Here is a 23,663-nt window from a genome sequence, read left to right on the forward strand (position 1 = left end):
GCAAGGGTTGAAATCTTGCATTTTACCACCTGCTTTCAAGTAGTAGTACTATGAAGTTTCCCCTAAAGGAAAGGGACATTTCACCTGGTGGCAGACTTGACTGGCCCTTGGATTAAAGCAGGAGTTTGAGAACTGAAGCCAGCAACCTCTTTTGTACCACCCCCTGAGGAGCACGTCCCCTGTCCCCCCCACTGGGAGGACACTTTCTGCTGTCCATCCGCTGAGGGGCTCTTTCCCCTGCCGTCCCCCCTGCGGGGGCTCTTCCCCCTGTCCACTCCCCTGAAGGGCACTCCCCCCTGTTCACCCCCCTTGGGGGCTCTTCCCCCTATCTGCCCTCCTGGGGTGGAGGGGCTCTTCCCCTGTCCACACCTCTGGTGGGGGCAGGCTCTTCCGGCTGTCCATGTACAAACTTCACTGAACGAACCTATTTCTTTGTTTTCCTCCCTTGAGACCCTCAGTTGATTCTCCATCCACAAAGCCCTTTGCACTGCCCATCCTAGTCCCTCCATATTTCCCACCCAGACCTTCCGGATAGGCCTGGCCAGTCTTCTGCCTCACCAGGTTGTACCAGGTCACTGTCCTCAAAGTTCACCCAGCTCCCCTGCCACAGTGCCTTTGCTGACCCAGTCCTCCAAGCCCTGGATGCTGCCTGGCTAAGCAAACCCTACAGATCCGTCAAAGCAGCCTTCAAATCCCAGCGCACTGGCTCCTTGGAGCTTCTGCTACATCTGCTGTGTGGCTCAGCACTTGAGAACATGCTCCTGTCCCCTGCCCACGTCACCTCAGTGGCAAGTCAGTAGTGAGGGCCCTGAGCAGGACTCCCACGATGCCCAGAGCTTTCCACGGGCAGGCATGTGTACTTCCTCTGCGTTTCTTGAGAACCCAGTGGACATGGTCAGGCCGTGTGACCTGGATAAAGCCCGGCTAGGTCCACGCTGTGGTCAGAGCTGTACAGTTATGGAGCGGCCCACACCGCAGCAGGTCCCGGGCATGGAGACTTACTAACAAGGAGACATCCCATTGCAGCAGGGTTTGCTGAACAGTGTTCTGCTCTGCGGCTTGGCTGCTCATCAAGCATCTTGGCACGTGCAAAGGCAAAGCAGGTTAAAATCTGTAGGGTCACTGATGAGCCTGCCGGGCCAGCTGGTACAGACTGCGTGGTCCCAAAGCCCAAGTCTGGTTTAGCCAGGAGCCTGGGGGGTGTGGAGGAGAGGTGCTGCAGGAGAGATGCTGGGGAGGGGCAGATGCTGCCTGGAGAGCTGCAGAGGAGGCCCCCGAGGGAGACCTGGGCGGCCCAGGGATCTGGACTGATGCAGGAGGGGACCAGACCCACTGCAGGCCCAGGAAGAGGCCTGCAGTGGCCCAGAGGGACATAGACACAGCTGGGAGGGCAGGGATCCTTTCTCCCTTGTCCAGGGGAGGAGAGATACCATGTCTGAGAGCCAGGACAGGTCACCTGAGCTGCCCTCCTTGGGCACTTGGCACGTACTCAGAGAGGCCCCAAAGTCTGCGCAGGGTGTGGTGTGAACTAGAAACCACTACATTTTTAAGGCACCTACTGTGTGCGTCTGAGCCCTCCATGAGCCTCCACTGTGCAGGGCCACAGAGGAGGGACAGAGCTGGCAGCTCCACACGTGGCCCTGATGAGGCAGATGCAGCGTTTTGAACGGGGACATTCTGACAGCAGAGGAGGAAGGTGGGCACGCCCGGGTTCCTGCTGCCCCCAACAGTCTCCCCTTGCTCCCCACAGCATGTTCGACGTCGGTGGCCAGAGGGACGAGAGAAGGAAATGGATCCAGTGTTTCAACGGTGATTTTCACGCACCCTCAGGACCCGGTAGAAGGCCAGCTCAGCAAGCCCCGTGTGACTGTTGTTGAGTGGGATATCCTCCCCTACCTAGGATGCAAACTACTGCTTTTTTTTTTTTTTTTTTTTGGTACCAGGGATTGAACTCAGGGGCACTCAACCACTGAGCCCCATCCCCAGCCCTCTTTTATATTTTATTTACAGACAGGGCCTCACTGAGTTGCTTAGGGCCTCCCTAAGTTGCTGAGGCTGGCTTTGAACTTGCCATCCTCCTGCCTCAGTCTCCTGAGCCTCTGGGGCAGGCAGGCACCACTGTGCCCAGCCAAACTGCAGCATTTTTATCAGATCATTGTGCTTCTTCCTGAAACACAAATCTCACAAAGAACTTAAGCATCCCAAAGTGACCTCTCTTTGGGGCAACCCGTGAGGTGTTCACTGACACCAGACACACCACGCCTGCAGTGGTCAGTGGACGGCCGTGCCCCTGGCCTGAGCTGCTACCAGGCGCGTGCTTGACCCTGACCCCATGACCACTGCCTCTGTCTGACCACAGGCTTCCCTTTCCTCTGTTCCCCATGTAGACGTCACGGCCATCATCTACGTGGCGGCCTGCAGCAGCTACAACATGGTGATCCGGGAGGACAACAACACCAACCGGCTCCGAGAGTCCCTGGATCTGTTTGAAAGCATCTGGAACAACAGGTCACGCGGGGTCCACGCAGTCTCACACCGGACTGCATGTCTTCTCTTAGGAAGAATGCGTTCGTGTTTGTTCCCCCAGAAACATACTCTGTCCTCACTGATGGGCCCTGAACCATCATAAGAAGGGCCTCCCTCACCATCTAGTGTGTGGACCATGAGGGAAGTGCTCTAATGAAACAGAGAATGTGCTTTGTCAAGACATTTCAGACCTGTTTTGAAATCCTGTGATTACATCTGGGGTTCAAAATTGATTTTGTTCTATGCTTAAATTTTAGGAATCCAGCTTAGAACACTTGCTGGCCACTTGCAGGGTGTGGTGATGGTAATCTCAGTGGTTCAGAAGGCTGAGGCAGGAGGATGATGGCAAGTTCGAGGCCAGGCTCAGCAACTTAGGGAGACCCTGTCTCAAAATAAATAAAAAGAGCTGGGGGTGTGGTTAATGGTAGAGCACCCCTGGGTTCAATCCCCAGTTAAAAAAAAAAAAAAAAAGGCACCTACAGGTAACTGAGGGTCCCTAAGAGCCCTTGCATCTCAAAACCACAGCCACGGCCAGGCTGATTCTACCAACTGCAGAGTGGCCGAGGTGATTGTGGCCGGGGTGCCAGCACACAGGCACTGCTTACTCACATGGCACTGAGATGTGTCTCCAAAGAGCCCAGGGAATATAAGTTAGCCCTGCAAAAGGCTTGGATCATTGGAAAAGTATCTCTATCAAGTGTCCAACACTGTCTTCAGTTTTGTGGTCTAAGAAGTTAATGGGAAAGAAATCAGACCACTAAATGCCAACCCTGCCTCTGCTTTGGAGTGGCTGTTAAGTTCACCGCTGCTCACCCCCGGGAGGAAAGACACAGTGATGCAGTTTGAGCAGGCACAGGACCAGCGGAGAGACAGAGCACTGGCCTGGCATGCACAGGGTGCCCCCCCAGCACCCTAGACAACAAAAATAAGTGATTTTGAAAAAAATGTTCTTATTTTTTTAAATATATGTGAGACTAGAAGAAAAACCTGGGTGTAAAAGCATGATAAGTTTAATAGTAATTTTCTCTGGTGTAATTACATTTGAGTTTTTCTGAATATTTTTCTATAATTTAAGATAATAATTTATTATCTTAATTAAGGCTAATCTAAGATAATAGAAAAATACTCTCAAAATAACCTTTTTATAAAGCTTATGTAGTTTATAACTGGAAGAAGCTATACACTATTTCCATTTGTGGTGGAAGTGGTTGGGGGTTTTGTTGTGTGTGTGTGTGTGTGTGTGTGTGTGTGTGTGTGTGGTCCTGAGGACTGGCCCCCTCTGAGGGGGGGGGCTTTACCACTGAGCTATATCCCCAGGCCTTTTAAAAAATTTTTTATTCCAAGATAGGGTCTAGATGAATAGCTGAGCCTTGCCCCAAATTTGAATCCTCAGGCCTCAGCCTCCCAAGTGGTGGTGGTTGTGGGCTGCACCACCATGCCTGGCCTGTGCTTTAGTTTATTAATAGATGACTGTGGGCTGACCAGTCAGCTCGGAAGCAATGGCCCCCAAGGTGGAACTGATTCCTTGCTTTGCTAGACTCTTTGTAAGCCAGTTCTCAGTTCCTGTTTCATGAGGCAGAGAGAACAGACCCCTCCAGACGTCCCTGCCCTGTACTGAGCTGGTTGTAGAGATGCAGGGAGTCGGATCTGTTGGACATCCTGGCCCCAGGAAGGCCACTGCTCCAGAGGCTGGGTGTGGAGGAGACCCAGTGAGGGGCACACCAGGCTCTGCCTTGAGCTAATGAGTCGTGATATGTTGTTGTTGCTGTTGTTAACGATTCTTCCAGTGTGAGTCTTCTGACTCTTTATTAGTAAATTACACCACAAAAATCCTACTGTCTCTGTTTAATGAATGAATCTTGGCTTTGGTACCAATAAATTGATGTCCCCGGTGAAGCCGAATTGGAAAATGCTGAACTGCTCAACTAACTCCCAGTGTTCATCATGGCTTACAGATGGAAGGAGGTACTGGTGTACCAAACAGTTGTAGCTCCTGAACATCACTGGGCACGGTGGCACACCCCTGTCATCCCAGCGACTCGGGAGACTGAGGCAGGAGGATTGCGGGTTCCAGGCCAGCCTGGGCAACTTAACAAGACCCTGGCTCAAAATAAAAAAGGGACTGGGAATGTGGCTCAGTGGTCAAGTGTCCCAGGTTCAAACTCCAGTACCAAAAAAATTAATAAGTAAATTTTTAAAAAAATGAATCCTGTGCATTTCCAGGAAGACACAATGTTTTTTAATGTTGGGGTGACCCCAGGCCTGGCCTGTGCCGGGCGAGTGCTCTGCCTCTGAGCGACAGCCCTGCCCGGAGCTTTCTCACCCAGCACAGGTGAAGTCTGTGTCTCCTGCTCTCCAGGTGGCTGCGGACCATCTCCATCATCCTGTTCCTGAACAAACAGGACATGCTGGCGGAAAAAGTCCTGGCGGGGAAATCGAAGATCGAAGACTATTTCCCAGAGTACGCCAACTACACCGTCCCCGAAGACGGTAAGGCTCCAGCAGGTCCTTGTGACAGAAGAGTGACGACTTCTCTGGTCCAGTCATTCAAACACCTCCTGAACTAAGATGTCCACCAGTCCCCATCAGCCCTCTCCTCTAGCGCCATCTGAAGTGCTGGCACACAGGCTCAGCACCCTTCCCCAGGGACAGGACAGAGGTGCTTCAGACCACAGGGGCTTTATGATTTGGGGATGTTTGCACCTCCATAATGAGATGGGCCCGGGTCTGACCATGGAACTCATTGCTTCATGTCCACCTTACACCGTGGATTGAGGTGAGGGTGCAGGTTTGTAGCACACCTGTGTTTTGGCTGCTATTGTCACTTGAGGTCAGATGTGTAATACTCCACTTGTGTCATGTTGATGCTCAAAAAGCTCCGGATTTGGGGCATCTCGGGACGCTTGACCTGTATTACAATGTCTGGCTTAGGATCCACTTGTAAATGGTTCACACTCCCGTGGAACACAGGGAAGGGCCATTGGGCAGTGGTGCAGCCTGTTATCGCAGTGGCTTGGGAGGCTGAGGCAGGAGGATCACAAGTTCAAAGCCAGCCTCAGCAATGGCGAGGCCCTAAGCAACTCAGTGAGTAAAATACAAAATAGGGCTGGGGGTGTGGCTCGGTGGTTGAGTGCTCCTGAGTTCAATCTCCAGTACCCCTCCCCCCAAAAAAAGAAGAAAGGACCATTGAGGGGGGCAGTATGAATGTGTCACTGGCTGAGTAAGTTCTACCTCTGGACTCCTCTTGGGGTCTATGTGGCTGGGAGCCTTCCTCCTTCCTGGGAGCTGAGGTGCTGCTTCCTATTATTTTACCATGGAATGTGAGGCTGACAGAGGTGGCAAGCTTGCTCAAGGCCACACACAGGGGGCCTGCGTGGGCAGCACACTCCTGGAACCCTGGTCCACAGCCGGCTCTGCCAGCCTCCCTGTGCTGCCCTTGGCTACGCCCATCGAGTTCCCCTGGGGGGACCATCCGTCCACCTGAGCTGGCAGGGCTGAGCGCCCAGGCAGGAAGGTCACCAGGAAGGGCTGGTCACTGTGCTTCAGTGTCAGCACGCACCCGGGTGATTTGTCACAGGCAGAATGACATCATTTCTCAACATCCGAAGCCCAAACTAGATAAAGCCAAATGAAAAGGACTCGCCTGCAGACCAGCTCAGGTTTGGGGGATTTACTTTCTATCATCAGTGAAGAGGGGAAGGAAATTTGGGATTTGTAATTAACTTTCTTGCTCTTTGTGTTCAATTTTCTCTTCCCCATAATGGTGGAGCCCCTAACGAGCACAGTCATAGCAAGACCTGAACCACCCTGGATGTGCTGGCCAAGGGCAGGAGCTCGAGGGTTCCTTGCAGGGTGAATAGCCCTGGAAGTGGCCTGGGACCTCGGCCTGCGGGGCCACCCAGGCCCTCCTTCGTCAGCAAGCATTCCTCCTCTCCTTGCTAAAGCTCACAGCGGGCCGGGCTGCCTGCCTCAGGGGACCCACGGGGCTGCTGGTGCCCCGTGCTGCTGGCCTTGCCCCCCTCCCAGCCGGCTAGGCCTTCACCTCTCCTGGTGCCACCCACCTCAGCCCTGGCCTCTGGGTCTGGGAGGTGGCCAAGCTCTGTAGAGCCACCTCCAAATCAGCTTCTTCCCTCCTTCTGCGCTCACATCCTCGGTCCAGGTCCTCACTCTCCTTGTCTCAGAGACTGCCACAGCTTCTTCCCTGGCCTCCTGTATCCTTCCAGAACATTCTCTGAAATTCTGCCAAGCCATCTTCCTGTAACCCCCCCACCACCACATTTACGCTCCCTCTAAGGGGCGCCGTGGCCACTGGCTTAACTGCATTGCAAGCCAAGGCCAACCTGCCCCAGCCAGGGGATGGACAGGGCCAGTGGCTCAGGCCCAGTGATAGCCACACCTGGGCACTGCGTCACATCCCCCTGGACCTCCCAGGGTACCCACCTGCCCCTGTCATCGGTGCACCCGATGGTGGCCTGGCTCACGTCCTCCTCCACGGCCTCAACTGTGGCCATCAGAAGGAACAGAGTGTCTGCAGGCCCAAGAGGGCCGCAGACATAGGGTTTCCTTCTGCGCGTCTAGCCTGCTGGGCAGCGCTCCACCGCGCTGCACCCCCAGTGCCTAGGGTCACGTGGGGTTGGAAGCTCTCAGTGATGCCCCCCACAGCTGGGCTGAGAGCAGGGGGTGCTGCCCTCTCTGCCTGCTACACCGACATGGCCTGCCCAACCTCCCTGGGTCTCGAGCCGATGTGACCTAATGGCCTTCCAAAGGACCGACCGTTTGAACTTTGAGAAAACTTGGGAGGGACACACACTTCCAGGCCACAGCACTGCCAAGGAATGGCCTCGTCAGAGGCCCAAGAATGATACGTCAGTGATCTGGGGGAAAAGGAAAGAGCCTTCTGATAGCGTGGTGGACGCGGTAACCAGGGCAGCCCAGCTCCGGTTCCTCCTTTGTTTCCACCCACTTGTCTCTTTCACCACTGAAATCTCCATTCTTAATTTCCGCAGCGACACCAGATGCAGGAGAAGACCCCAAAGTCACAAGAGCCAAGTTCTTTATCCGGGACTTGTTTTTGGTAAGCAGTCTTTTCTAAGTTACATTGCTCCTTATAATTCACAGATTCCTTAGTCTTTCATGATCTCACCGAGTCTTCCCAAAAACCATGAGCCACGAGAGAAGGTGTGTTCGCTCCCTTCACGGCGGCACACACTGAGAGTCAGAGAGGTCAGGTTTCTCACCAGGGTAACACAGCACTCACTTGTGCTTTCTGAAAAGAACAGAACTCTCCTGCACAGGCTGCAACTCTAGCTCTCATACTTTGGTACCCCACTTCCTCCACCAAAAGCAGTAACAGGAAAAATTTAACATAAAAATGGACCCGCTCAAATTAAGATATTTTCTTTTTTCTTTATCTTCAACTCTTTGAAATCCTTGCAGATTTACATAAAACATGAAAAAAATGCAAATAATTCCCATCTACTCTATGCAAATTGACCCCAGATTGATAAAATTTTTGCCGTATTTGCTGTTTCTATGTATATATGTCTACATTTTTTTTTCTCTTGACTAACCTACAGCTAGCTGTAAGTTTTCCCTGGCTTAGAACTAGTGACTCACAAGGCATGCCAAGGGCATGTTCCTGGTGAGACTGCAGGTGCACATGACAGGTGCAGTGGACCTTGTCTCTTGGACAGGTCAGTTTCTTAGCCCAGCCAGCGCAGGAGTGGCCCTTTGGCCGTGGTTCAGCTCTCCTGCCTGCCCCCCTTGCCATCACACCCCAAGGGCAGGTTGCCTTTTGAGTCCTACACTGATTTAGAAAGTAAGGATGGTAAGAAATCCGTGCCCAGAGAGACAAGAGTTCTCCAGGAAGTGAACAGGCGGTACCAGAAAAATCTTCTGCAAATACATAAATCTGGGGCCTGCTGCTGCTCTGAATCCACAGCAGGTGTTTGGTGGTCAGATTCCCAGAGCATCCCTACACGGGGACATACTGGAAACATCTTCAATAAGAGAATTCAGTTCCTAGCAGATCCAGGGATTCTTTGTTTGAGGAGCACCTTGTAAGACCTCAAAATACAAGACACATTAGAAAGTGCCCCATGAAACACTACTCTAATCAGAATTAAATGTTAATTAAGTATGAAAATGTCAGGCATTGAGATGAAGGTTATAAAAGCCAGGTGGGGTGGTACACACTTGTAATTTAGCTACTTGGGAGGCTGAGGCAGGAGTTTGGCAAGTTCGAGGCCAGCCTCAGGAACTTAGTGAGACCCTGTCTCAGAATTTTAAAAAACATTTTAAATGGTGGGGGTTGATGCTCAGGGGCAGAGCACAGGCTCTGTGTTCTATCCACAGTGCCAAAGACAAACTACGCCATCCCCCAAATAAGGGGTATTCAGACCTTGCCTGGACAAACCTTTCCTGCCTTGAAAAGGAAAAAAAAAACCTAGCCAGGTGCAGTGGCTCACACCTGAAATCCCAATGGCTCAGGAGGCTGAGGCAGGAGGATCACGAGTTCAAAGCTGACCTCAGCAAAAGTGAGGCACTAAGCAACTCAGTGAAGACCCTGTCTCAAAAAAAAAAATTAAAAATAGGGCTAGGGATGTGGCTCAGTGATTGAGTGCCCCTGAGTTCAATTCCCAGTACTTGTCCCCCACCCAAAAAAAAAAATCAGCTTCGACTGGCAGCCTTAGGTTCTAAGGCCCAATGAACCATAAACTTCTAGTCCTACTAGAAGTCCTCTGGGAAGGGCAGAGGAGCAAGGAGCTTAGTGGCAGGAAGTCCACTTTGAGAGCCAGCTGCGCGCCCAGTGAGCATCCTCCTTAGATGCACTTTACAGTCATTGCCTAAGGAGGGTACCAACCACCAGGGTGAGTCTCCGACAAGGCCCTTCCTCCCATAGGGTCAGCTGGAACCATCTGCACAGGCAGGAAGAACTTGGAACTGGGGGAACCAGGAGTGGGAGAGGCAGGTGTCCCCCAGGGTCCTGCCCGTCACTGGGAACAATCCTGTCTCTCAGACTGGAAACCAGCTGGGAGCGCCAAGTCAGAGCTGGACTGGCCTCCCAGTGGTCCAGCTAAGATGGTGGCTGTGGGGTGGACAGCTGCATCCTGGCACCCCAGCACCATGGCAGTCTTCCTGCCTCCTAGGTGACTGCCTGGTGCTTCACCAGCTCCCCTGAGCCTTCCTTCACCTTGACCACGGACTCCTAAGAGAGGGCCCTAGGCATGCAGAGAGCCCGGGACTGCCAGTTCTCCTTGACCAGTTACCACCCTCGTGTTTAGTGAAAGCCAGTGATCAAAGCAGGTGTGCTGCGAGGAGAACTGTTCGAGGTTTGCAAGTTGCAACAACCTTTGTAATGTCTCCTTACCCCAGTTATTTTATTGCCCTGGGACAGGACCAGCTAGTCTGGTGGTTACAGAAAACAGTCTTCATTTGATTCATTCTCGGTGCACTTAACGCTGTGTGCACCCATAGCTCACCTGGTGCTTTAGAGCACAAAGGATATTTAACCAGCCAGATGTGGTGGTGCACACCTGTCATCCAGGTGGCTCGGGAGACAGGCAGGCAGATGGCACATGGGAGGCCAGCCTCAGCAACTTAGGCAGACCCTGTCTCAAAGTAAAAATTGTTTAAAAAGGCTGGGGATGTGGCCCAGAGGCAGACTGCTCCTGGATTCAATCCCTAGCACTGCCCGCGTGTGCACATAGACACAAACACACACAACTTCCTTGGTTTTGGTGTTCCCAAGTTTAAAAATGAAAAACAGGGGCTGGGAGTATAGCTCATTGGTAAAGCACTTGTTCCACTCCCAGCACGTTTAAAAAAAAAAAAAAAATGTTCAAGAGAAGCCTGACTTGTGCTCAAATTTAATCTAAACACCCCCACACACATACACCCTGCCCAGGAGTCACAGAGCCTGAAGATTCTTTCATTCATTCAGACAGGGGAGGGGCAGGAGGCGCAGTCCTGGGCTGCCAGAGCCTGAACAGCAGGTCTCCAAACACTACTGGAGGCCAGAGCTTTGAAGTCCCCCTGCTTCCTCCTGAGGCCTCTTTGCCTGGCTTGCAGCCGGCCACCTCCTCCTCATTGTGGACTCCCTGTCTGTGTCCTAATCTCTTCTTGGGAGCACACCAGTTGTGCCGGTTCAGACTTCAGATTCAGCCACAGCCCACTTCTCACCCATCCACGCAGCTTCAGAGTGTGCATGAGCCTGTCACTCTAGGACCTCCTCAGGCATCATGATCAGGGATCTTTAACCTGCATCCCCCAAGTTACTGGACAACAGGGTGCTGTGCCCCCAGACTGCCAGGAGACATTCCACTGCCAGCCCAGGGCACCCTCAGCAAGTGCTGAAGACCATCTGGGAGCAGGAGTCCCTGTGACCAGTGCGTTGCCCACTGCTGAACCGCCAGTCACACCAGATGTTTAATAAGCTTATTAAATCTACGTCAGCTAAGGCCACTCCCTGGGTTGCACCGTGAGTAGTAGACAGGACAGAGGAGGATGTGACGTGTGTTCCAGCACACCATGCTTAGGTGCCCATTTCTGGAAACCTTAGCCTGCCTCTCCTGAGGCTGGCCAGCACCTGTGTGCTGTCTCTCCAGCTCAGCAGGGATTACCTGTGGGCAGAGGTAAGCTCCAAGTTGTCCAGGCACCTCCTGCCAGGTGCTCCCGACCCGCCTTGAGTCCATGGGCCCACCCAGCCCTCAGCCCTGGTTCTCTCTTGCAGAGAATCAGCACGGCCACTGGGGATGGCAAGCATTACTGCTACCCGCACTTCACCTGCGCCGTGGACACAGAGAACATCCGCAGGGTCTTCAACGACTGCCGTGACATCATCCAGAGGATGCACCTCAAGCAGTACGAACTCTTGTGAGGCCCACTGTCCCCGTCCCTCCGCTGCCCCCATCCCTCTTGCCACCTCAACAAGTGGCCAGACTGCGTGTTCATCCACCCAAGCCATGGTAGGGTGTAGTGAGTGTCTAGTCCCCTCTGGCTGCTGTCTGTCCTGCCCTGGGTGTGCCCCACCAAGCCTCTGGCTACCTCCACCCCCCAGGTTTAGTTCTGTTGCTTGGTTTTCACTGAACACAACCTCCACCCCCGATTTGCATTGTTACAGAACCTCCCACTCACCCTCTGCAGGGAGCCCTCTCTGGGTGGGGACCCCTATCACACACTTGTTGACTGATTCACCAAGACCCTGTAGGTAGATGGAGAAAGTGCTTTTTTTTTCCTTCTTCAAGTTATTCAGCATGATTGCAAAGGCATATGCAAAGTGCCCTGATTTCCCTTGAGGAAGGCCAGCAGGTGGCTGGCCCAAGGCATGGAGGAGACCCTGAGCAACCAAGCAGAGATTTTTTTTTCTTTTCTTTTTTGGCAGTACTAGGGATTGATTGATTCCAGGGGTGCTCTATCACTGAGCTACACCCCCAGCTCTCTTTATTTTATTTTTTTTAATTCTGAGACAGGGTCTCACTAAGTTGCTGAGGCTGGCCTTGAACTTTCGATCCTCTGGCCTCAGCCTCCATCACACCCAGCTGAGAAGCCCTTTTTCAGTCTCCTTTGCCCTTGCTGCCAGCCTCAGGCACTTGAATTAGAGCTCCTCTGAGCCTTTGGCATTTAGGCAGAACACCTGCCACATTCACTATTAGAAAACCTGTCCTGTCTGGAAAAAAGATCCCTTACGCTTTCACTATATTTGGGTGGAGTCTTCTTTCATATATTCCTTTCACTGTTGGTTTATTGCTGGTTTATTACACTGTACAGACCACAAAATGTAATATTCTTTTGTATCACTACTAAAGAAAACTCCTTGTAGATTTTTGTGCCTTGGATGATGGTTCTCCCTGTAAAGGACCTGTGTTTCAGTTGTGCTGATCAGCCTGATGTCATCCTGACCTGCCGTTTCCTCCGTAAGAGGGAACAAATGGTATCTGTAGCTTTGGCGACATTCTCATCAGCCTGGGACTTTGTAAGATATCCCTTGGTTCCAAGAAATTGTGAATTATATGTCATCCTCAACAACAACGTTGTCCCAACACTGCCTCAGCCACCTGCCTGTGCTTCTCTGGGTCTCAGTTGCAAAATCCTGAACTCCCTTCCAGGGTACAGATCACAACATCATCTTTCCAAGAGCTAGGGATTTATTTTTTCTTCCCAGTCAATGTTTTTTGATTACTTTGCTAGTTAAAGACTCCTTCAAGTTCCCCAGGTAGGAACAGGACCACCATCCCCATAGCCAAAGCTTTGGGCATAGACTCCACCAGGCGAGTAAACAGATAACAAGAGAAAAGCAAAGTGGAACCTGTGTTTGCGTCCGGATGAGGAGGAAAAGGGTTGCATCTTCATTTGTCTTGTGAAGATGAAACATTATAAAATCTTTTTAAAATCATTTTTATTTGCAATGCTGGGGATGGAAGCCGGGACCTTGTCCTGCCAGGCAGGTGCTCTCCCACTAAGCTACACCACACCCCACAGAACCTTTATTTGAGATATGAAGGCAGAATGTATGGCTGTTGTGCAAGATTCTCAAATGCAGCCTCAAGAGCTACATCCTGGCACGACCCCTAAGAAGGCTCAATCGCTGCGGGAATGGTGCTTCAGTTCCATCCACAGCCACAGGTTTGGTTTTCTCCGTCGTCCTACAACAATCTATAAAGATGTCCAGAACTGAACTTTCAACAGTACAGGTCCAGAGAGGGGACAGCCTATGTCAGTTCATTATTTTTCTTTTAGTCTTTAATATATTCAAGTACACTTTGTGGATCAGAATTCTATGATCATGTAGGAATTCATCCAGATTTAGATGTCACTTCCCATGGACGATGACAGCTTCCCAATTAGGCTATCTATCTCACCATCCCCATCTCCAGGCTCCTCCGATTCCCGACGGTGGCCTAAGATGCAGTGGAACTGAAATGGAGATGGTCTCAGGTCCCCTTCTGCTTTCACAGGGGAGGAAGAAAACTGAAGAGATACACATCCACCAAAAACAAGTGAAGCTGTAGAAGGCTGTCCTCTCCTTACAACTAGGCAACTCCCCTGACCAAGTATGACTTAGGAACTGGTGAGGGCAGGGGGTGTGGCTGGGGGTGCAGTCCCCAGCACCACCACAAATAAACAAATAACAAAAGCTGGATTAAAAAACAGAGCCAGACTCTTAGGAAATAAAAACAAGGAGACATGACATCTGACTTGAAATTATCAAAATATTCATTTTTAATACTAACAGCCATATATCAGCATTCCATTTTTTTCAATTATTGATCATTAACAGGCATTGAATTCAGATGTAAGAACATGGTCTCCTAGACAGAAAATCTACTCACCTAAAACTAATCCTATTAGTTTCCCACAGAAGTACAGAAGTCTGTAAGAATCAACCATGTGCCCCCACACATCGCATCTGTAGTTCTAAGTGTAGGACTTCATGGGACCTAGGAATTTGAGAGCCACTTCATGGAAGGACAGAAGCACACCCAATGAGCATGTGCCCGTGTCTGCCTGAGCGTGCACCAGGGCGCGGGTGCTTCCTGGGGAGCAGGGTGGTGCATCATGCAAGGAGAGGTATCGGGCACCTCTGTGCTGGGCAGACGCCACCTCGGATCGCACGTACGTTCGGTAAGCAGACTGTTTATAGAGTACGTGTTCCATTTTTATCGCATGAGGACCATCAGCGGTTTATTCCACAGTCACTCCTCAGAGGTTCAGCCCTCCCCTGATGTGCGCAGGCCCACAGCCAGCCTGGCTGGCCTGAGCCCCATGAGTCCTGCAGGAGCCGGGTCTTTGGCTTGGCACTCGCTATGGCACACAGCCAGCACCGCTCTTCACCGGGCCATGTGCATTCTGAGCAGGGTCCAAACGGAAAGGAAAGGCGAGGCTAGGCACTCCAGGCGGGCGAAGGTGAGGACCACCAGGAGCCCTGCGGCTGCGCAGTACGTGCTCAGAACTGTGCCCTCCAGGGGGAGGAAGCACTTGGAGAGGGCGTGGTCTCGGGGCGTGAAGCTGCCCTGGAAAAGAAATAGGAAGGTACTCTTTCTGCAGAGGACTAGCACAGCAGCCCGACTTAGCGCCAGAGGAAAGTCTGCCCTGAAGGGGTCTCTCGGTGAGGCTGGGGCAGCCCTCCCACCCGGGACCGAGTGATCAGGGCCTTCGGCCTGCGCTGCCGCCACCTGCCCACACAGGCACTGGCAAGAGGAGGTGAGGCAGGCGTGCCTGGGGGAGGGGGTTGCGATGCGGATGGATCTCGCCATTCGCACTCACCCCGGCGCTGGGGGCTCCCACCAAAGAGTGGGGGGCGCCTGAGAGAGATTCAGAGCGCGTCAGAGACCAGGGAGCAATGGTCAGCGAGGAACAGGCAGCTAAGGGGTTCTCATGCCACTCCATGCCACACACGCATGCCCACACCTGTCCACAGGCTACTCTCTGTTTTTGCGGTGCTAGGGATGGAAGCAGGGCCTTGTCAGGCCAGGCCAGCGCTCCGCCCCTGAGTCACATCCCGGCCCCCACGGGCTTCCCCTGGTCGCCAGTGCACAGTGTGGAAGGACAGTGGAGAACGTTTTCATACACTGGGAATTTGACAATACGAGGGTCCCCCACCTTTCATGAAGTAAAGCACCTGCCACAAAAGCATCCGTGAGCCAGGCGCAGGATCCCATGACCAAAAGCAGGGTGTGGTCGCTCCAGCTGTCACTGATGGACCAACACCGTCCATCAGCCGCAGACGCGGCAGCACTGTCTGCCGGGGCAAACGAGTGCGTTTACAGAATGAGACAATCGAGTGTGGGTGACAAGTGACAAGATCTTGCCTCCTTAGAAAATGTCACACTCAGAGTGTGACATGGGCAGACACTGCCCTCTGCAGGGGGTAAGGCACGCCCAGGAGATGCTGCTTGCGGTAACTGCCCCAGGACCCAGCTCTGCTCATCTGTTCCCACGCAGCTGCTGGGACGCGGGAGAGTGACACACCGTGATATGTAGGAGGCTCACTGATTTCTGGCTTTTGTACCTTCTTACAGATTGCAGCAATTAAATAGTTGATTACTGTGTTGACTTATATACCTATGAAAGCTTTCAGATGAAAATAAACTTTCACGTTACCATGATGAAACTGGGGTTGTTTCTGTTCCGCCAGCTGAAAGACGGGACACTGATCTCGGGGACGCCCCCGCGGTGCAGCACCTCACAGGCGCTGTGTGTGTGGCCACTCAGGATCAGGCGTGGCCGGAACCACCACAGCAGCTGGGCCCAGGGGACAGACAGTTAGCGCTTACTCCGTGGACCCCCCCCCCCCCCGCCCGGGGCCACCATGCACTGAGCTAAACACCTAGTTGCTACAGAGGATGGGCTTATTTTCTCCTCCAAAAATAATCTTGTTTATAAAAAGTAAGGCTTGTTAATACCCAGCCTCCTAGACTCTACTCTTCTCACCCCAGACTTTACATGTTTTATTTTTATAAACATTTTTACAAATTTATTTCATATTTTCCATAAATATATTTTAAATAGAAATTCATTCACTTTCAAGTATAAATATGAATCTTATATTTCATTATCTATAAATGCTATTTATGTCTATATTTGTTATATATATTTAAGAAAGTACATTTTTAATTAAGACCCTAAAATTTTGACTCTAAGTGCCCTTTACACTGCAAAATCCATTTAAGTTTATAAGAATCACTGCAAACAATAGCCCAGAATGTAACAATGTTCCCAAATGGAGAAAGGAGAAAATGACTGCGGAGTCCTCCAGCACCACCCCCCACCCCGCCCCCGTCCTGTGCCCCCGCCCCTACCCGGGGGCCTCCCACCCCTGACTAGCCACCATGCACAGGGTAGGAAAGCAGGGCTACCCTGGCATGGGGTCCACCCACTGGCATACCTTCTGTGAAGCCTCCCGAGAAAGCACGTCGTACTTCTCCTGGAAAGGGATGTTCCTCTCCTCCGGAGGAGCTGCATCTTCCCCAGAGCAGTTGGCATCGCTGGCGCGATACAGCGGATAGTGCTGCCAGGACCCGAAGAGGAGATGCATGTAACTTCAGGAACCCCCAGGTGGCTTTGCCCAGCCAGGCTCCCACCGCCCCAGCTCACCTGCAGGAGGATGGGGGCAGAGGCGGGGAGCTGCTGCCCACCTGCACACTGGCTGGAGCCTGGCATCTGCTGGTCAGAGGTCAGCCGTTAACCCAGTGCACCTGGCCCGATGCAGGAAGGGAAGGGGGAGCCCAGCGGAGGCAGGAGCACAGGCCTGTACCCAAGGACCTCTCCTACCTCCCGGGAGCAATTCAGTCTGCGAGAGACTTCAGTGAGTTCAGCCTCTACTTCAGAACAGATGCCGCAGCCATCCCCTTCCAGCGCCACACTGTTGACCATCACAAAACTGAGGCAGACAGGGTGGGCAGGTCAGGCCTCGGCCACACAGGCCTGAGCTCCTCTCCCCATCGTTCCTCAAGTACCACTGAGCATCTCGGTGAAGAACCAAGCCAGGTCACTTCCAAGTCCTGCCCCCAAGACTCAGCAAAAGGATTTTTAACCATAAACTAGTAGGAAATCCCAGACGGCAGAAGCTCTGAGCTCAGGCTGCCTGCCTGCTTGACATCTAGCCAGAAAGGCGTGTCCCTGTGTGAGTTACTTAGCCCCTCTGTGCCTCACCTGTCATGGTGGGTGAGAATAGTAAGCCCTCCCATCAGTAGGTCCATAGACTTAGAGACCTCCCCCTCTCCATGTTCACTCAGCAGGTGGCAAGGGGTACAGGTGCTACCTGCAGCTGGCAGGGCTGGGTATTGCCCAGCCTAGACAGGCCACCCCTCCATGGCTCCTGCACCTACAGACTCCCACGGACTTGCTTTATGTCCCATGCATTCACCACCTGGGCATGGAAAAGGGGCCTGTAAGGAATGACTCTGAAACTCAAACAATGAGGCCGAAACATGAGGAGCGTGTTTAAAGTTTCTGAATCACCAACAGGTACTATGTCTCCATGGTGGCACAGCAAAAGAAGCTACCTGCTAAGGCTGGTCCACATGTTGGCACTGGAGTGGTCTTGCAGAGCAATGTGAATGGCCAGGCTCAGGGTTGGGAGGCTCGGTCTAAAAGCCAAGGCTCATGGGAGCTGCAGGAGTGCCCCCAACACGTCAAGTCCCAAGACTCCATGATGATGGACGTGAAATAAAGACACCTTTGCAAAACAGCCAGTGAAATGCAGGGACACTGCACCCACAGCCGGGGAGGAGTTGAGAACTGGCCGTTCACTCTGGGTTGCTAGGGAAAATCTGGGTGGTGTGAGGTCTCCTGTCAACTCTGGGGTAACCAGTGGCCAGGACTAGTCCCACAGAGGGACCCTTATCTAAGATACCAGTCCAACAGATGGTGGGTCTAACTGAACATGGTAATCACCTCCAAAAAGGAAGTTTCTAGACTAGGAGTGTAGCTGAGAGGTAGAGCTTGCTATGAGCACCTGGGCTGGGCCCCCAAAACCAAGAGGGAGGAGAGCGGAGGGGACAAGGAGGAGGGGGGAAGGGAGAGGAAGGAGGGGGAGGGGAGATGGAAGAGGGGGAGGGGAGAGGGAGGAGGGGGAGGGGAGAGGGAGGAGGGGAGGGAAGGGGAGGAGAAATGGAAGGGAAGAGGAAAGGAAGGGGAAGAGGAACAGGAGGGGGAGGGGAGCAGCCTCCAAGGATTCAGATCTTCATAAGAATTCACCACCAATACTCACTTTACTCCTTTCCAAGAAAACAGCCTGTCGGAGCTGAACACCTCCTCAAATCGTTTTACTTTGTAGGGGCTCATCCTATATTCAGTTGTCAAGAGAAACATTTTTTCAGATTAAGCCATATTAGAACCTTGGAGTTACTTCTGAACATTGCAAGTAACTTTGAGGACCTGAGTGTCACACTAGCACCTTTAGGTGAGAGCTCCAGCTGACCCCAGGCTAGAGAAGCTCAAATCTTAGCTCCACTACATACCCTGAGGCCCCAGGCAGGTTGCTTGGCTCCCAAGGACCTCCTGTCCTCATTGGAGCAAAGAGTGAAACAACAGGCCCCAGGAAAGACCAGAGGATTACCTCAGGGAAGAAACCCGAGCAGGCTCCTAAGAAACTCTGCAGCCCCATATTCCTGTGAGCTGTGCAAGTCTCAATGGTCTTGTTTTCTGACTCCTAAAGAAAACAGTGTGGCCACTGATTCCTAAGGGCACCGTGCTTCGTTCCTGCAGCAGACACTCGGTGGACGTTCCACTATGTTAAGGGTCCCTGAGCAGCTCACACTCCCAAGCTTGGTTGGAGGACAGGCTCCCCACACAACACAGGTGAGGCTTTGCCCTGCATCTCAGCAGGTCTGACATGAGTGCGGACCTCAGCTCTGGGGAACAGTGACTTGGTGAACCACTTACTCGTAGTGAAAGCCAATGTCGTGGTTGCCCGCGACCACCTTCAGCTGCACATGACCCGGGTGTCTGAACATTTGCCGAAAGCGCGCCATCTCCTCCTCCCAGGCCTGGGGAGACAGGGTCACTGTTGAGGGCCCAGAACCCTCTCTTCCCACAGCTGAAAATTAACTCTCGGGTCCAAATCAGATGCTCATAAAGCTCAAAAAATTGGGCTGAGGCTGGGGCCCAGTGGCAGAGCACTGGCCTAGCACATGTGGGGTACTGGGTTCAATCCTCAGCGCCTCATAAAATCAAATAAATAAAATAAGATTAAATAAAAAAAAAAAAAAAAAACTTTGAGTTTTAATTCTTCGTAATACCTCTTTCCCCAAGACTACTACAATAGCTTTCATCCTTTATTTAATTTGATGCCAAATCTTAACAGGTGGTGTCTTCCTCCATCTTTAAACATTTTTAACTGGAAACTCCCCCAAATTTTTGGTTCAGGCACTTGTTATTCCAACGTCCCCAGGCACAGAGCCCCAGGTCAAGAAATAAAGAGAACAGACTCCTGGGAAACGCTGACTCTTAGGTCCCCACCGAGACAGAGGAGACAGACAAAACCTTTATTACAATAAACATTTCAAGTATTCTGACATTTATGTTAACTATTTTTACTTGCTTTGTCTGGCTATGTTACCAGGATGGCCTCCAACTCCTGGGTTAAGTGATCCCCCTGCCTTGGCCTTCCTAGGAGCTGGGACTACGAGCACTCACCACCATGCCCAGCTCCTCCTTATTTTTATAAGGTAAAAATATCAATTGGATGAACACCCTGGGTGGGCCAAAAAGAAATCAACAAAAACAAAAAAACAAATCTATTCTGGATAGTAACAACTTTATCCTAAAAATGTTAAATACAGAATACTATTCAACATAAAGAAAAGTGCTAGATAAAGCCCTTCCTTTACAAAGAATTCATGGTAGCAAATGGTATTTAAATTTAGAATAACAAATCTAGGAAATCATAAAATGTTGCTCTTAATTTGCAAAAGCAACATATAATCTAATTGAATAACTAGTTGCTATTTACATACAATATTTCCATTATCATGTTTAAATAGAGCCTACATTATAACAAACTTGCAATTCTGTAAACAGTAAGTTCCAATCACATTTGAACCAAGTTGTAGCACTGTTCTGGGAAATACCAATGCATTTATAAGAGAGATCCTCCAAATAAATCCTTTCAAAAAAAACCATTAGTGACTAAACATTTTTAACTAAGCAGCAGGAGTAATCCTTCATTCATCTCCAGAATATCATAAGCAGAGCCTTCAGCCAGCTAAAGGGAGAACAACCTTTCTGACTGGTGTACTGAAAGGCTTACATCACACCAATACCCAGGCACATGTCTGGGGCCCTCTGAAGGAAGAAGAACCCCAAGGCTCCTTCTATGCCCCTCACTTAAGAAAGAAAATCAGAGGAGAGTAGCAAGGAACATTTGTAGCACAATTCTCATGATGTAGCAACTAAATAAAACAGGGCTGGGGCGGGGGGGGGGGGGTGGCTTGGTGGTACAATGCTTGCCTAGCATGTGTGAGGCCCTGGGTTCCATCCCCAGCACCACTACCACCACCAAAAAAAAAAAAAAAAATGTGTCCCATTAGGTGTCCATTTCAACATACATTCTGTAATTTGGTGACCAATGAAACAGCAGCCATCCTGCCCACTTTTCCCTTTCCCAAGAGGTTAACAGGACTGTGAATTCAAGCCAAGCAATATCTGGCCATCCACACATTTCCTACCTAGACAAATACAAGATAGGGAACCTAATTCAAGGTTAGAATTGTGACCTGGACACAGGGGTGCTCACCTTTGATCCCTGCTACTCAGGGGACTGAGGCAGGAGGACTGCAAGTTTGAGGCCAGCCTCAGCAACTTGGTGAGATTCTGTCTCAAAATTCAATAAATAGGCTGGGGATGAAAATCAGTGATAGAGTACTCACCTAGCATGCGTGAGGTCTGGGGTTGGATCTCCAGCACCACAAAAGTAAAATTTGAAATTAGCATTATACACAAATTCTAAGATTCAATTATATTTGTAGTATGAGCACTAAGCAGTATATCCACGTGGGCCATTCTGCACTGCGGAGGTGACTCCCCGCGCTGGGTGAGGGTGCCCGGGTCCTACCTTGGAGGAGCTCCACTTCCCTTCATCAAAGACGTCCCCCAGAATGAAGACGACTTCCGGCTGCAACAACCACAGAGCAGTCTGGAAGGCCCTCTCCATTTGCCATTCCCTTGAGGACAACAGGAAAAAATAACCCGTCAAGATGCTCCTTGGCAGAGGCTACTTCCATCTTCCTGGCCATTTAACAAGTGAAGCCAGGGCCAGGCCTGGCTCGGGGCTGGAGCGCTGGCCCAGCAGGAGGGAAGCCCTGGGTCCTTGCCCAGGTCCACAAAGACTAGACGAGTGAGCTGAGTGCTCCCACTCTCCTTCCACAACCCCACTCTTGCTCTCCCACTTTCAAGCCAAAGGGCCACTGAGTCTGAGCCTGACTGAAGTGGGGAACACCCAGGCAAGGTAACACATGACCATCATCTCGGCGGGAGCATCACAAGTTCAAAGCCAGCCTGGGCAACTTAGTGAGACCTTGTCTCAAAATAAAAATAGTTAATAAAAAGGGCTAGGGGTGTGGCTCAGTGGTTAAGCACTGCTGAGTTCAATCCCCAGTACCGAGAGAGGGAGAGAGAGAGAGAGAGAGAGAAAGAGAGAGAGAGAGAGAGAGAGAGATCTCAGCTTCAGAGTTGGGGTCTCACTCTGGCCTGGGACTTGTACCTTTGCTGATTTGCAGCCACTGTACCCCCCACCTTCCTTCTTTCTTCACTCATCCCTGAGGACCTCACAAATCACCCACCTGCCTGGCCTAAGTTCATCCACATCCACAGCCCTCTGGGCACGCTGCCTCTTGTTAGGATGATAAGGGTCGAAGGGCACAACATAGGGTAGTGAGAGAAAGCAGCGGGGCTCGGGCCAGGAGCAAGGAGAGCCCATCCCTGAGATGGGGAGCTGCCCAGCTCTGCCCACAGATGGAGGAGGAGCAAAGCACAGAGTCTGCACAGGGGACTATGACTCGGCCCTGGAAGGAAAGTCACCCTGCACCCTGGGCAGCAAGGTGGACCTGGAGGATCTTCGCGCAACACAAGAGACAAAGAATGGCTCCATCTGCATGTGGTGTCCAGAGCAGCCAAATCCACAAGCACAGTGAGAACAGCGGTCACCAGGGGTAGGGAGCAGAGGGGACAAGGAGCTGGTGTGTCATGACGAGAAGGTTCTGGGAGGCGGGCAGGACAGCTGCACAACAGCGTGGATGTGCTTCGAGCCACTGTGCGCCTACCATGGTGGGGGCGATTAGTGGACGCTGTGTGCATCTCACCACACTTTCACACAGGCTTTGCCTGCTGGTGGAAAATCAGAAGGTCCACACTGGGGAGATGGGTGTGACCCTTCCCCAGGGAGCCAGCACACCCCTGAGGCCCAGGGGACTCAAAGTCACACACAGTCCAGGCAGGAGGAAGCCCCGCCCAGGCCTGCCCTCCCCACCTGGTCACGCCCACCTCCCTCACAGCTGTGAGGTCCCCCCAGTCCTGATGGGGGGCCAAGGCCCTGGTAACCCCTCCCACTCAGAAAGCCCACCAGCAGCCTAGATCTGAGTCCCTCTGTAGGACAGATGTCCAGTAAACACTAAGTTCAAGGGAAATTCAAATGTCCCTAAATGCCCTTCTTTGAGAGAAAAATAAGAGTAACTCAAAGCCACTCCACCTGACCCACAGGGACAGGGCTACCCCTTTCTGCCTACAGAATTCCAGAACACAGTCCTAACTTCACCTCTTACCTTCGCAACTTGTCCAGCCAGTGGCCAGTTATTTCCCCGAGCAGGTGGGTATCGGCCAGAAACATGGCCTTCAGCACAGGCCCCCGTTTGCCTGGGGCTGGAGTTCCCACCTCCGGCCAGCGGCACCAGAAGATGACAAGGTAATAGATGAGAAACTCACAAAACAGGAAAGAGGCCAAGGCCACCACTGTGAGTTTCAACAGCAAGGACCTTTTCCTCCTCGACAGGCAGAGACTGTGCCTCCTGAGCCAGCGCGTCAGAGCCATGTCTCCTGCCCAGGGTCGCCGGCCGCGGGGTCGAGTCCATCAAGAGTTCACCCTGAGAAGGCCGTGGAGCCCGGGGAGCGGGAAGCAGCATCCAGCTCGACTGTGTGCCTACAGGGCAAGGACGGGACTGGGTTAGGTTCCTCCAAGGGCCAGTATCAGCACCTCCCTCCAGGAGAACCCACTAGGGCCCTGGTGTAAGGGTAAAATTTTTAAGCTGATTCTAAGCCGCAGAGCCTGAGTTAAAGTGTAAAAGACCAGACATTGTAAAGTTTCTAAACTGCAGGGCTTGGGTTAAAAAGTAAAAGACCAAGTATTGTTAGATTCCTCTGCTACCCACAAAACCTGTAATCCCTGTAGCTGTTAGGACAATACCCGAACTGTCCAGTAAATATTCTCATGACTCCTCTGGTTGTCTAATAACCTGGGGTTCTGTGAAGCTGGCACGTAGGCATCCAAGCCCCAAAACCAATCAGTTTGAATGTGCACCCCGCTTAGGGGTGACCAATCACCCCTGTCCAATCTGTTCCCGCCAATGAATGTACTAATCAGGTCTCAGAGTTGTTGTTCAATTTTCCCGTGCCTCATGATGATTTGTTCTGATGTATGCAAA

General features: G+C 51.8%; 2 protein-coding genes across 5 annotated transcripts in view; one reads left to right on the forward strand and one right to left on the reverse strand.

Moving 5' to 3' along the window:
- Positions 1–11,404, forward strand: part of Gnal (G protein subunit alpha L) — a 117,216-nt gene extending 105,812 nt beyond the window's left edge. For all 3 annotated transcript variants that reach the window (XM_076837021.2, XM_076837022.2, XM_076837023.2), the window contains 5 exons: positions 1,751–1,809; positions 2,388–2,508; positions 4,886–5,016; positions 7,533–7,600; positions 11,258–11,404. In XM_076837021.2, coding sequence (XP_076693136.1) covers positions 1,751–1,809; positions 2,388–2,508; positions 4,886–5,016; positions 7,533–7,600; positions 11,258–11,404 — 526 coding nt within the window. The remainder of the gene's footprint in view (positions 1–1,750; positions 1,810–2,387; positions 2,509–4,885; positions 5,017–7,532; positions 7,601–11,257) is intronic.
- Positions 11,405–13,718: 2,314 nt separating this feature from the next.
- Positions 13,719–23,150, reverse strand: Mppe1 (metallophosphoesterase 1). 2 transcript variants are annotated; one of them, XM_076837024.1, is made up of 9 exons: positions 22,788–23,150; positions 21,083–21,191; positions 18,913–19,016; positions 18,239–18,313; positions 16,798–16,906; positions 16,621–16,686; positions 16,412–16,534; positions 15,628–15,768; positions 13,719–14,537 (listed from the first exon to the last, which is right to left on the reverse strand). In XM_076837024.1, the coding sequence occupies exons 1-9, from the start codon at positions 23,051–23,053 to the stop codon at positions 14,355–14,357; spliced, it is 1,176 nt and encodes a 391-aa protein (XP_076693139.1). In that variant the 5' UTR covers positions 23,054–23,150; the 3' UTR covers positions 13,719–14,354. The 2 variants fall into 2 exon arrangements, 1 of the variants encoding a protein (XP_076693139.1); XR_013089035.1 differs by having other exon boundaries at positions 14,468–14,537; positions 15,127–15,768.
- Between the last annotated feature and the right edge of the window lie 513 nt (positions 23,151–23,663).

Source organism: Callospermophilus lateralis, chromosome 17 (genome assembly GCF_048772815.1).
Source record: "Callospermophilus lateralis isolate mCalLat2 chromosome 17, mCalLat2.hap1, whole genome shotgun sequence".
Classification (NCBI taxonomy): Eukaryota; Metazoa; Chordata; class Mammalia; order Rodentia; family Sciuridae; genus Callospermophilus; species Callospermophilus lateralis.

Excerpts from the sequence above, each read along its gene's own strand:
- Mppe1 (XM_076837024.1), bottom strand. The coding sequence starts at position 23,053 with ATGGCTCTGACGCGCTGGCTCAGGAGGCACAGTCTCTGCCTGTCGAGG. Across the intron at positions 16,907-18,238 it reads TTTTCTTGGAAAGGAGTAAA|TTTTGTGATGGTCAACAGTG; the intron begins GTGAGTATTGGT and ends TGTCTGCCTCAG. Across the intron at positions 14,538-15,627 it reads ACAACCCCAGTTTCATCATG|GGCAGCTTCACGCCCCGAGA; the intron begins GTAACGTGAAAG and ends TTTCTTTTCCAG.